The 14,376-nt window shown below is 45.2% G+C and overlaps 1 protein-coding gene across 3 annotated transcripts in view; it reads left to right on the top strand.

Annotated features, from left to right (window-relative positions):
* The window catches only part of TTYH3 (tweety family member 3), a 78,108-nt gene extending 65,933 nt beyond the window's left edge, over positions 1–12,175 (top strand). For all 3 annotated transcript variants that reach the window (XM_044305124.1, XM_044305125.1, XM_044305123.1), the window contains one exon: positions 9,757–12,175. In XM_044305124.1, the coding sequence (XP_044161059.1) occupies positions 9,757–9,794 (38 nt within the window). In that variant the 3' untranslated portion in view covers positions 9,795–12,175. The remainder of the gene's footprint in view (positions 1–9,756) is intronic.
* The last annotated feature ends 2,201 nt before the right edge of the window (positions 12,176–14,376 follow it).

The following is a 14,376-nucleotide window of genomic DNA, read 5'->3' on the forward strand; positions in this document are numbered from 1 at the left end:
AGTGGAGGAGAAGTATCTCCTGCTTATACGGAACCATTCATTTCAATGGTTCCGCCAAAAAAACTGAATGTACTCCGTATGCATTCCGTTTCCGTATTTCTGTTTTTTCCGTTCCGTTTAAAGATAGAACATGTTCTATTATTGTCCGCAAATCACGTTCCGTGGCTCCATTCAAGTCAATGGGTCCACAAAAAAACTGAACACATATGGAAATGCATCTGTATGTCTTCCGTTTCCGTTCCGTTTTTTGCGGAACCATCTATTGACAATGTTATGCCCAGCCCAATGTAATCTATGTAATTACTGTATACTGTATATGCCATACAGAAAAACGAAACGGAAACGCAACGGAAACAAAAAACGGAACAACGGATCCGTGAAAAAAGGACCGCAAAACACTGAAAAAGCCATACGGTCGTGTGCGGGAGGCCTTAGATTGTAAGTTTTATGCACATTAAGTCACTGAAAATATAATTGAATTAACAACATATGACTGAAAAGGGCCATAGGGTAAGTACAGCCTTCTAGAGGGATACGTTTTATGTGGATCACATCTATAATGGCCGGCCTGCTTTCAAGATTTCGGAAATGACAAATGACCCAACCCCCACAGTCTGCCTTCTCCCCAGGGCTGCTCATTAAAGGGAAAATTAACTAGCAAATGGAATGGTCGTGCAAGGCTTAACGAGCTTAACCTCATTACTCTGACATCCTTGATTGCGTCTGGCCATCGCAGCGCGGTAGTAATGGGGAAGGCGATGGCACTTGAACTGTTCACAGCCAAGACTTTATTGGTAGGGTTACGTTTTTTCTTATCTGTCCTCCATACTTTATGTTCCAGAGATCCAGTTGAAGGAATTATTTACATCAGTAACATTAGCAGTCGCATGAAGGATGCGATCTTAGAAGATACAAGTCAGGACCACGCTGACGGCCAAACGTTCGTTCAGCTGACCCCCCCCCCCCCCCCCTTAAAGGGGACAACCCCTTTAAGGACAAAAGTAATGGGGTGGCCAGTCATCTCGGGGAACTAGGGGTTGGAGGGGTACATACCCCCAGTTTAGGACGGTTTGATAGAAGATGATGAGAAAAGCATGAAGGTTTGGGGAGCCGACTCCTTGCAGGTTGAATCAATTTGATGGATGTGTAAGTGGGGGGTCCTGTGGCCCCTAACATGCACTAAAAGTGCCAGCCTTGAGTGTCGTGCAGAATTTGGGGGTCATTCGCTACTCCATTACGCATACTTACCAGGTACTGGTATCTAAAGAGCAGCATTCCGGAAATGTCCTGTCTTGCAGTGAGATGGTGTAGAGACGTCTGACGTGGTCCAGTGTTTGTTGCTCTCTCTTCCCCCAGTCTTCCCTTTCCCCCCCGTGTGCTCCCTTTTCTGATCCAGAGCTATTCCTGTAGAGTGATAGCGCCCCCTCTTGCACACACATGGATGTACAGTTCACCATGATGTGTTGGCTGCACTATATCATGTTTCATGCACGTTCAGGCTCCACTTTCTTTTTCTCTTTCTTTCCTGCAACACCACAGTTGTATTTGGCTGCCATGGACAGTAGCAGCCATTTGAGCTGGCAGTTTAAACCCTCGGACAGTGCACGGACGTACTGGTAACGGCGCTCGCTATTGGAACAGGTACTGAAACCAAGGTCCCCCCTCCTTCACTCAACCCTCTCCTTCTCCTTTACCCTGCACTCTTCTTCCTCCTCCTTCCCGGCTGAAGCCATCAACTCCCAAAACACTACAACCAAAGCCTGGGACAGGTATGGTCACCAAACATCTGACTAATGTTCTTGTAGGAACCAAGGGCATTGTCCCTCCTCCACCTAGTGGCGGCCATTGTGAAAGCGACATGTCGCCAGCACAGGAACCTCACTTTACAAGTCCCAGCATGCTTTGTGCCATGTAAGGCTATGCTCACATCACGTTTATGGTACGTGTCCGGTGGACATATACGTCTGGACCTTATCCCGTCCTATATGTCAAGCAGAGGGTAACAACGTGATGGCGTAAGGCTCTATTCACAACTCCTTTCTGGTTGCCTCTGAGGGTAGGGCTCATGCACACGGCCGTAAATGTTTTGTGGTCTGCAAATCGCGGGTCCACAAAACGCGGATCCTGTCCGAGTGTTTGCCGCCATGTTTTTTATGTTACTCCTGCAGAAATGTCCTATCCTTGTCTGCAAAATGGACAAGAATAGGACATGTTCTATTTTTTTACGGGGCACAGACTTGCGGATGCAGACATCTTTGCTGAAATGAATCAGTCGGCATCCGATCCACAGAAAACGCAGATCGGATGCGGACCAAAACTACGGCCGCGTGCATAAGCCCTTAGGCTCCATTCGGACATCCGTAGAATGTGTCCGCACAATTATCCAGAACTGGTGCGGACCCATTTATTCTCTATGGGGCAGGAATGGGTGCGGACAGCACACAGTGTGCTGTCCGCATCCGCATTTCCGGAGCGCGGCCCCAAACTTCCGGTCTGCGGCTCCGTAAAAAAAATTGAACATGTCCTATTCTTGTCCGCGGACAAGAATTGGCAGTTCTATGGGGGGGGGGGGGTGCCGGCGGGGTGTATTGCGGATCCGCAATACACTATGGACGTGTGAATGGACCCTTACACTGTATATTGGGCGTATTCCCCATTGTAAACCTCCGACACACCCATAGGCCCCTCAGCGTATGCCACATAGGCGCTTTTGGCATATTCTGGGCCTGTATACGTTTTTGCGGATTAATGGGGTCAACGGCCGATGTATTGCAGTAAAGCGACGTACCTCAGAGGCTTCCATCAGGGTTTATGAACAGAGCCTAAGAGAGGAGGCCGTGATCAGCCACTGTCTGCTCGCCTCTCCTGTCCAGTGATTTCTACAGCCCGGCCCTAGATCCTCGTAAAAATAAGCATGTTCTTCAAACGTGTATCTGCACTCCAGAGGCATCACGCGCCATGTTGGGTAAACTTGTATTCCGTTACTGTGATTTCTGGCCACAGGTATTGCATCTCGCACTTTACTTTGTACTGAAGTTATTCTTTTTCCTTGCCCCCCGTCCTTCCTCCTGGGACTTTTATGGCCAATTGCTAGGATATGTCGCTATGGTCAGATGGGTGCAAACCCCACCTCTGAGACCTGCTCCTATCCCAAGAACAAGGCCCTGAAGTGAATGAAGAGTGTACCAGGCATGTCCTCTCTATGGGACTTCTAGGAATGAAGTCTCCTAGCAGTGAGTGGATATGTGGCCCCTCCATTCAACACTATAGGACATCTGAACAAGCTGAGCCAGAAGTCCAGTAGTGATGACTGGAGGGTGGTCACACATGAGCGGCTTGATCTCTCCCCGTTCTGGAGATAGGTGTGGGTCCCACCTCTGGCATCCGCTCCTATCAGACACTTATGGCTTATCCTAACAATATTCCTTAAATGTCTCTGATGGGACAACCCCTTTTAAGCTTTTCCCGTTGACACAGAATTTTAAAGGGGTATTCCTATTTTATAAAGTGATGGCATATTGCTAGGTTAGGCCTTATAATCGCTGGTGATCCAACCACCTGGACCCCACACTGATGGTTGTGACTCAGCGCTGGTGTTCAGTTTTTTCCGGCACCCTGACCCGATTCAGGCGAATACAGCTGTGCGAGGAACAGTTAGGAGGTGCAGCTCCCTTAATTCTCATGGTGGGTGGAGGAGGCCAGAGGTTGGACCTCCACTGATTATAAAGTGATGACATATTCTACTGATTTGCCATCCCTTCTTACTACACGGGTAAACCCCTTTAATGCCCAATTATCCGTTTCTAGGACAAGTACCAGAGGTCTGACACTGAGTGACTTGAATAAGGGTCTTCCCAGACATGCATTATGTTATCACAGTCCTATAGAGTAGACCATTGACATTAAGAAGAAGTATAAGGCCCCTTGCAGACGAGTGTGTCCGGATGCGTTGCGGCAAACCCGCGCGAGTAGGTACCCAATTGCAGTCAGTTTTGACTGCGATTGCGTTCCGTTGTTCAGGTTTTATCGCGCGGATGCAATGTGTTTTTTCACACGTGTGATAAAAAACTGAATGTGGTACCCAGACCTGAACTTCTTCACAGAAGTTTAGGTTTGGGTTCAAGGTTGTGTAGATTGTATTATTTACCCTTATAACATGGTTATAAGAGAAAATAATAGCATTCCTAATACAGAATGCATAGTACAATAGGGCTGGAGGGGTTAAAAAAAAACATATAATAATTTAACTCCCCTTAATCCACTTGTTTGCGCAGCCGGCGTCTCTTCTGTCTTCTTCTTTGAGGAATAGGACCTTTGACGTCACTGCGCTCATCACATGGTCTGTCACACGGTCCACCACCATTGCGATGGATCATGTGACGGACCATGTGATGAGCACAGTGACGTCATCACAGGTCCTTTTCCTATGCACAGCAAAGATGAAGACAGAAGAGAAGCCGGGCTGCGCAAACAAGTGGATTAAGGCGAGTTACATTTTTTTATCTTTTTTTTATTTATTTATTATTTTTTTTAACCCCTCCAGCGCTATTGTACTATGCATTCTGTATTAAAAATGCTATTATTTTCCCTTTATAACCATGTTATAAGGGAAAATAATAAAGATCGGGTCCCCATCCCGATCGTCTCCTAGCAACCGTGCGTGAAAATCGCACCGCATCCGCACTTTCTTGCGGATGCTTGCGATTTTCACGCAGACCCATTCACTTCTATGGGGCCTACGTTGCGTGGAAAACGCACAGAGGAGCATGCTCCGATTTTTACGCAACGCACAAGTGATGCGTGGAAATCACCGCTCATGTGCACAGCCCCATAGAAATTAATGGGTCCTGATTCAGTGCGGGTGCAATGCGTTCACCTCTCGCATTGCACCCGCACGGAAATCTTGCCCGTGTGAAAGGGGCCTAAATGGTGCAGTGCATGTGTAAATCTCACTTTCCTGCGTCCTTTTCGCATACGACGTGACAACGTCTACTGCCACCATTTTCAAGAACAAAATGCCAAAACAAAATGTACTAAAATGCATCAAGTACTTACCAAAGTACATAAAAAGCATATAAAACAAACCTGGAAAGTGTGACTCTCCCTGCAGATGATGTTGGAGCCTCAGGACGCTGTCGGGGGCGCCTCCCGTCCCTCTGATCTCCAGAATTTACGGACAGTCACTCACCCTTCCTTCTCTATAGCAATCGCTGTGCCAAGCACGCATGTTCCTTACCTGCCAGATCTTCATTTGGATGAAACCACATTTAGCACGTGGACCTTTTATAAAATTAGTTGACTTCGTCATAGGGTCACACATGCATATTTACTATGTGAACAGGTGACACTCCTGCTGCCCAATTGCCGTCACGGGATCCTCAAAAGTTCTTGTTCCCATTGGAATAGAATGAAAAAGAGACAGACTTGGAAGCACAGCTGTGATAGAGATGCTGACCACCCAGCTCCCATAGTGAGCGGTGAAGGGATAGACTTCCTAGGAATCCTTACATCACTGTCACTGCTCTCCCAGGACGACTGAGCAGAGCCAAACAGAAATGGTCAGGCTCAGCGCTCAGCCCCCTCATTTTAGCAGCCGCACCCTACCCTGCCATTCAGAACTTTGTGAAATGATAGATATTGTTTGAAGAGGGTTGTAGGAGATGGGTATAATGATACCAGATGCAGCCTGTGGTCCAGAGTGGCCCTTGCTTCTGTCTCATACTACTCCTTCAAATTATGGTTGTCAGACGGAATAGATTTGTGTTTGTCAGCACACAACCTACAAGTGTGTCGTTATAACACTGTTCTGCCCAACTCCAGAGAGGTGTCCACGTCTACATGCATCTCCTAATATCATGCAAGGTTTACTCTAGGATATGCCATCACTTGATGATCGCTGGGGGTCCTGCTGAGCCTGAGAATGCAAGGGCCACCTGCCCATTGGTGATCCTAGCCACTTGGCAGGCAACCCCGTTATCCCTTGCTCTGCCGTAAGCCCCTTTTCAATTATCTGTGGGGGCCCCAGAGATCGGACCCCCACTGATCATAAAGTGAAGAGACAGAAGCCATTTAGGACTACTCTCTTGTGTCTCGTACATTCTTCCGGAACAGGGATCAGTAACCTTCGGCAATTCATCCGTTGAGAAACTACAATTCCCAGCATGCTCCATTCATTTCTAAGATGGGTCTTAGAAGAGCAGAGCAAGTATGCATGCTGGGAGTTGTAGTTTAACAACAGCTGGAGTGGCGTAGGTTGCCTAGCCCTGTTCTAGAAGAACAGCCCAGTCTGTAGGACCAGATGTGGATCTCTTTAGTATCAGGCTGGCTCTCCATCATGACATTTCAGACACCTCGCACCCACACTCTGCTGAACACGTCCTCTTCATCCTTGCTTGACCCCTTCCAATGGACTTGCGCTGTCTGTGCTTACACCGCGTCTGACCGCCTGCTGTGCTTCTTGTGATCCGGCTTTGGCCGTCCCCACACTTGGCAGAGGGTCGAGCTGTGGCACCACGCACTTGCTCGCTGCATGCATGAGGATTATCTCAGCTTGCGAACCTCTCCCCCCTCACCGCTCCCCCCCGTGTCTGTCATTTCAATAACTCTGGGGCTGTAAATTGTTGGTGTGTTTTGTTCTCTCTTGTTTCCTTCCCCTCCACAGGTGTTAGCGCATTGACCTCCATTCCTGCAGAAAACAATGACCATTCGGTGGATTTCCCATCATCTCCCTCCATTGTTTTCATGGCTGTTATTGTCATACACTTACATTCAGGTGATCCAGAAACGTAGGTCGAGGGAGCTCAGGGAGCCATTAATGCATCCGAAATGTCTGTCTTTATAATATCATTGGTTGGGTCGGTGACCAGTGAAGGTCACTGGTACAGTACGGAACATGTGAGGTCACAGGAGTATCTCTGTAAGAAATTCACAGTCCCCGTCTCATCCACGTGGGCCGGGTGCAGACTGCAGTCTATTGTCACTGTCACAATCAGACAGCAGGATGTCCCCTCTGTTTCCCCCCCCCCCCCCCAATTCGTTAAGTTCCCCTTTTATTACCAATTCTGGAGCATCTATTCTTATGACTTTATATAGTGCCGTTCCCTTATTATTCCTGCTAGACGTTTACGAAGGAAATGCCAGCAGTTTGCAATGAAGTTCCAGATGAGGGAATCGTAAAGGAAGTCATAGTCACAAGAAAAGCTGCTTCAGAAACGTTATTATATAGGGAATGCTCCTCTTTAAAGGGGTTTTCAAGATCGGCAAAAATTGGCGCAAGGGGGGGAAATGCCATCAAGTAGTGACACCCACGTGACTGCTGCAGCCAGTCACTGGCCCCAATGGTGGATGGCCCAATTGTGGGCGTCTTGCGCAGACAAGTCCTTTTCAGCCACCACGCCGATCATCAAATGTCTATTTTCCCGCAGCCCCCACAGGACGCACATGATTTTGCCAGGGGAAGTTTCCGTTTCCTGTGCTGCAGCCGCTGTAGGAATAAAACACATGTACCTCTCTGCCGAAACGTAACGAATATAAAAATAAAATTTTTTACTATTTGCTAAAGCTACTTTCACACTTGCCGGATCCGGCAAAACGTATGCAAACTGATTGCAAACAGATCCGTTTCGTTTTTGTTTCCCCCCCCCCCCCCCACATGTTTACCAGTCTGCGCATGCGCAGACCGGAAGACTGGATCCGGCATTCCAGTATTTTGAATACCGGATCCGGCACTAATACATTCCTATGGATCCGGCATTCAGGCAAGTCTTCAGATAAAACCGTAGCATGCTGCGGTATGATCTCTGTCCTGATCAGTCAAAAAGACTGAACTGAAGACATCCTGATGCATCCTGAACGGATTGCTCTCCATTCAGAATGCATGGGGATATGCCTGATCAGTTATTTTCCGGTATAGAGCCCCTAGGACGGAACTCGGTGCCGGAAAAGACAAACGCAAGCGTGAAAGTCCCCTAAAACGCCCAATTTGGTGGAGACCTAGGGGCACACGTTCCTGTCCATACGTGTAGGCGTCTATGTGCAACCGAGTCTGATTATGATCACTTGAGAATTGCCCACTCTTAGGGGGCAGTGTAAGTATTAGGGGGCAAATTACTATTTGCTTGATGGATCAGAACTAATTTAAATTGATTAGAGTAGACGTGGGGTCGGGAGGCTCTATAGAGACGGTCACTGATCTCTGTATTTGGGTAGAGCATTTTTAATATAAGTCTAGCATTGATTGAAAATGTATATTTTGAAAGCCAGTGATTGGCGGCGGCGGTCACATGTCTGTCGCATGTGATCGAGAAGGAACCGAAATCGGTAAGGGTTGGAACTGCAGGGGATTGGTAAGGTAAGTATAACCTCTTTTATCGCTCAGCGGTTTTCTTAGTTTAATTAAATGGCTTGACAAACCCTTCTCGTAGTGCAGAAGAATCTTACAGGAAACTGTCAGCAAGATCCTGTTCTTGCGGCTTTATTGTCATGGTTTGTGGCATCTCATTAATGCATTACGTACATATCCAAATATTGGGGCAGAGCGGCATACGGTATGTACTTTTAAGCCGCTGTACCAGTGCATACAGGTGGTTTCAGAATCGCGGGTGCAGAGTCACGCCCAAATTAACATTTTCTGACTCTCTATGGTTTCAGCCGACTTCCGATTCATCAATTGGACTTGCATTGATGCTATAGTCGGGCAGAGACTGCGGAGTATGATATAAGACCCCGATATGGGAATTCCCCTTTAATGTCAGCCTTTCTCCACCAAACACGCCTCGTTATCTAGAGAACGGGCCTGTTCGCCAGCTGCAGTGTATTGAGGTGGCTGCACATGTCCAGTCCTTTCCATTCACTTCTATGGGAGTCCCGAGGACAACCAAGCTCCCCTTAGAAGCGAATGGAAAGACCTGTGCATGCGCAGGCGGCAAGCAGACCCCGTTCTCAAGAAGCAGAGCCTTTATCCATCTGACTTTTTTGGCATACCTTGTAAATGTACCGTGATGGAAATACCGGTACCCGATTAAGGGAGTTATCTCATGAAGACACCCTTGACTGTATGCCCAATGTGGTTTCCGTGCCTGAGACCCTCCTCTAAGAGCGGCTCCCATGCTGTCAGACTTGAGCGTATTACAAGGGCGGCCATTGTTCTGATGTAACACTACATGTTCCTCGGTAGCGGCTTCGCTGACCTCAGACGGGGTGTCAGGAGCAGGGCTAGGGGCATTCCACTGACCTCTCTGAGACAAGCTTTTAGTACTTTTTGGGGAATAAAACATTCATAGGCCATCAATGTTTGATAGTTGGGAGTCCAACCCCGGAACCCCAGCCTGACATAGAGAAGTCACTAGTCCTGGACACACATGGGGGGGGGCCCTCATACATGGCCATTTCTGAATCTTTTGCTGGAGTTCAGGGAATAGCGTCCATAATGAGGGTCTTATCCTTGAGCCTTGATGATGGGTGATGCAGCACACGTCTTGTATCTGTACTATACAGTCTTCATTGCAGTCTTCTGTTTCGTTTCATACATACCGCTACTTCCATGTACTCACCATCCATCATGTTTTAGCGTAACGGGTCAGATTGTGGTCAGACAGTCTGATCCTGTCGTGCAGATTTGTTCATTCACTGTGGCGGGTATCCTGCGAAGAATAAAGTGGGTTCTTACAAATGGATTCCAATTCTGTGACATTGACTAGACTAATTATTTTTGTTTTGTTTTTTTTGTTTGTTTTTTCTCCCCCCCCCCCCCTCCAGTACACGTCAAGCATGAGAGCAAAGTATCTGGCTACTAACCGCCCAGAATCAGAAGCTCGTTAAACAAGCGGGTGATGCAGACGTCTACAGACAGAAGTCCTCCTGCCATAGCCCCCTGAAATCCACTGTGTGGTTCAATGTGTCTACAAAAAAAAAATGTTGGCATCCCTAGACACCCCTCCCTGTACTTCTTGCCTCCTGTCCACGGGAAGAACAAAGGAGACCGTTGCATGGAATGACAAGTTTCTTGGGATGTCCCTCCGTAATGGCTGACCTCAATGAGGAGCTCATCTCATGTCTTCAGTCCAGGGATCATAACCATTTCTATGTCGAGAGCTCGCTCCTTCCTGGGGTCTTTTATTTCTCAATGTTTTCTCTTCATTTTGCCTTTCAAAAGGAATTCTTTTTTTTTTTCCTAACCCATGAGGTGCAGTTTTATTATTTTATATGGTATGTCGTTTTATTTTGTATTCTTTTTACATCGTCTGCGTACACCATTCTTTTTAATGACCCCCTTCCCCCATGCGTACTTTGCCAGTGTTTTTTTAATTTTTTTATTTTTTTTCAGTATTATTTGTAACCTTTTGGAAACCACTTTATATTAAATTTATACTAAAAATGCACTAAACCATTCGCCGGGTCGGCAGCAATTTTATGACACCACTGACCAGAGTTTCTGTGCACATTCCATATTGTAAATTGCATGTCGTGTTGGTCTCCTCATGAGGCGCTTTACTGCATTTTGTCCCTCCGTCTGCGGTTCAATGCGTTGTGATATAGTCTGCTTTGGTTTAAATGACTGGAAATTTGCCAACCTAAACCACAACGCCATTGCCTACGCATCATCCGGTTCATATCTCATACCTGTACCCAAGCTGCTTCTCTTCTCAAGCTCCCCTTAGTGCTTTCTGTAGGGTGTTTAGGTTGAATAGAAACCTCTGAGTGACCCACCCTTTCCTTCCGTGAAGTTGTCTCACATGCCATACAAGAGATCCCTCTCCGTCCTTCACAGACTTGTTGTAGGATCTCCTTACACAGGCAACAAGCATGGAAACTGTAAAGATTAGGACCAGCCGAGGATAAAACTATACAGAATTTGGGAGGGTCCAGTAGTACAGATTTTTGGTTGGCAGCAAATAATTTGATGAGATGTGAGCGTCGTATACCTCCATTAATGCTGTTGTGAAGAAGTGACCACTAGACCTTCGTAGGGCCACCTACCCATTCTTGCCTTTTACCCCCTTTTTTTGCCAATTGTGTTTAACAGAGCAGCTAAAACCTACCCAAGACCACTATGTCCTCGTAGAAAAACTTCATTTTTATCTGTTGATTGTGGTTAATCTACTTGGCATTGCTATACTTGTGATTTACTACTAATGGATAGACAGTAAATGCAATTCATAAACATCATGGAAAATGACCGGGACCTGATGGAAGACAGGGGGATGTCTATACACAATACAATAGACGACAACGCATTTACTCCTCTCCTTTATAGCCTACATTGTATGAATTGTTGGTATGTCCTATCTTTCCCCTCCCTACCCCAGTCACTCCCAAAACGGGTGTACTTATAAATGCCATATTGGAGTCCTACTTTATTTTACCAGCTCGGATTTATTGTTTTTTTGTCCATTGATCCTACTTTTACAAATACATTTGCGTTATTTATTTACTTTCCCGATCTATTGGACATGAGATTCGATTCATGGGGGACATATTGTCACAGCCAGATCTCAAGAAAAAAAATATATATATCACCACCTACCATCAAGATGTCTACAACTGGAGAATTCCAACTTCTATCACTGGTGCTAAAGCTATTGAGCTTGATCATCCATTGTGTCTATCGGCTTGCCGGAAAGCTTTGCGGAATAGTACTGGGATTGTTGTGGTTGTTGTACAGAGATCTCCTCAACCTTGTAACGGGATGTGATATGTACATAGTCAATGTACCGCACCTCACTTTTACCATGGACTTGTGCCATTCGTTTTTGGAGAAAACTCTGAGGACTCCTTTGCATACTATAAATATAATATCCACCAATCTCAAGAAATGATGACTTTTATGTTTTTTTTTTTTTGTCAAGTCTTAATGGCTTGGGCCGCAGGATATAAAACTGAGCCAAGTCGGTCCAAATAAGACCCTTCTGGACTAATCTTTCCACTTAATCGACATCATTTAGGAAGCACAATGCTATTGTTATGCACCTGGGTTTTTCGCTTCATTGTTCTTTTTTAATTCATATCCTTGACTAAAACAGCCTAAATGGAAAAAAAAAATAACGAGGCTGTTCGAGAACAGACATCTTGAAAATGTGAAATGTAAATAGCATGTTTGACTCTGTGTCCCCTGTAAAAGATTGCCTTGTTATTGTAAAAGGAAACCAACTCAAGACCTCTTGAGATTATTACTGTAGTGTTTGTGTCCTCTTTGTGATATTAATAGGTTCAACTTGCTTGCCGGTCTTAAGAAATCTGGGTTTTAGACTGTGGACACCTTCAAAGACAATTTTTTTTTTTTTTTTTTATGATTGCATTTTACTCATTTTGGGCTAAAATCAGTTCAGTTCAGCTGTTTCTGAGCTGCAGGGTTAAAAATCAGTATGTTTGCAGGCTCATGTGTATCTTCTATCTCTGATCTCCTGATATCATAAGCAATCATGATGGCTCAATTCTTATCAAACCGATAAGAATATGGCTTCAATAAGTGTTTAGGAGGTCAGGAGATCAGAGATAAGAACTACACATAAGCTGTGAGGTAACTGTGTTCAAAGAAAACAGAAACTGACAGCCTGCAGTAGCTCAGAAAACGGCTGAACATTTTTAATAAAGACCAATTGAAAAAATAAATTTTTTGGGTATTTTTTTTTAGGCTAAAATGCGTAAAATCCAATCATAAAAAAATATGCCACTGCAGGTCTACATGGTCTTTTCACAGCCATTTTGGATCTCGGTAGATACTTTAAGGTGTTGTCCAGCATTTTACAAGTGACGGCCTATCTTCAGCACCCCAGCCCACCAGCTATTCTGTAGTAGTTTCATTCTCTTCAGTGGACACAGCGCTGCAATAACAGTCTACTACACAATGGACAGAGCTGTTTAGTTTCGTCACCAAAACTAAACAGCTGGTCAGAGGGGAGTACAGGGTATCGGACCCCTGCCAATCGGATAGTGATGACTGTAGAATACTGGACAACCTCTTTGAGAAGAGATCTGAATTTGCGTTGACCTTATCATTTGCTGTGCGGACTGGTGGTGCACAGAGCCAACCACTATGCGTGGTCTTGTTCCTGTCCTAGAGATTCCTTCAGACCACCTTCTCATGAGCCAAACCTATACGAGAAACCATTTGATATATCTGCTTTAAGCCTTTTTGCACGCATGTTTGTGAGTCCAAAATTTAAAGGACACCTTATTCCCTTATTTTACCTCAATTTTGAGAATTTTTTTTTTTTTATTACATTTTCTGTATCTCAAGCATAGCTTTTATTCTATTAAGCCACAAAAGGTTCACATTTTACTTGAGGTGATCTTTCATAGTGGAGTTTTATGTAAAGTGACCGCCCATTGTATATATTTTGACTTGTACGTTTGGCTTTTTATAGTTACCCCTATCCTGAAACTTAAGATTTTACAAATTGGGAATCGTCTTTTCTTGAGCTTTTTGGTGGCTCAATAGTGTGAGAAGGCTTTTACTTCTTATATGGCCTTTTTAAGCATTTTTAAGTCATTTTTGCTCTAAAAATGTTATTTACTTCTTGATATTTTGGGATGGTTTAAGAAAGCAATATATTGACCGTTTCTTGTCAGGTTCAGGGAGTTGCTGTTGGGCGGAGATACAATATTCCTGCTTGCTATTTTTGCTCCCTGTTGCACCGCCTTCCATAGAATTCGGCGTGTGCCATCGGTCCTGCTTTGTTATTAAGGGGTCCAAGATGATGCTTAGGGGTCAGCTGTTCAATGAGCCTCTGATTTAGATCAGATTGGGATTAGAAATAATATTTTTTTTTATTTTAGAAACAGTGCCACACTGGTCCATGGGTTGTGTCTGGTATTGCAACTCAATCCTATTCATTTAGATGGTGATAAGCTGCAATTTCAGACACAACCGCTGGATAGAGATGGCGCTATTTTTGGCTAAAATAGAGCAGTCCTTTTTAAAATTGGACAACCCCTTTTAGAATTGTGCACGGTCCAACAGTTGACCAATCAGATCGACTCTGCATTGGTATGTCCATTTATAAAATCAATATATTTTATAGAGTTCCACTTAAAGGGGTTCTCCAGGAATAAATATATTCCCAAATACCTTTCACTAGTTATTATGGCTCGTTTAGTCTCTTGAGCAATCATTAGGAGAAATAAAATGGCCGCCGTCCTATTAGGGCACACAAAGCCTGTCCTATTCGCACAGCAGCACAAGTTACTTCAGAACACTGAGGTAAAGAGCTGCCTCATCCTCCTCTCTGCTCTGCTTGTCAAGGATTATGATCCTGAATACAACTGATAAGATCTTCAGCTGAATCTCTGTAGGAATAGAGTTTATGAGGAGACATGAAGTACAGAGACGAGGTGGGGATGGGGCTGATGAGCTGCAGCACTTGTATGCAGTCTCCA

The sequence above is a fragment of the Bufo gargarizans genome, chromosome 8 (genome assembly GCF_014858855.1).
Source record: "Bufo gargarizans isolate SCDJY-AF-19 chromosome 8, ASM1485885v1, whole genome shotgun sequence".
Lineage (NCBI taxonomy): Eukaryota > Metazoa > Chordata > Amphibia > Anura > Bufonidae > Bufo > Bufo gargarizans.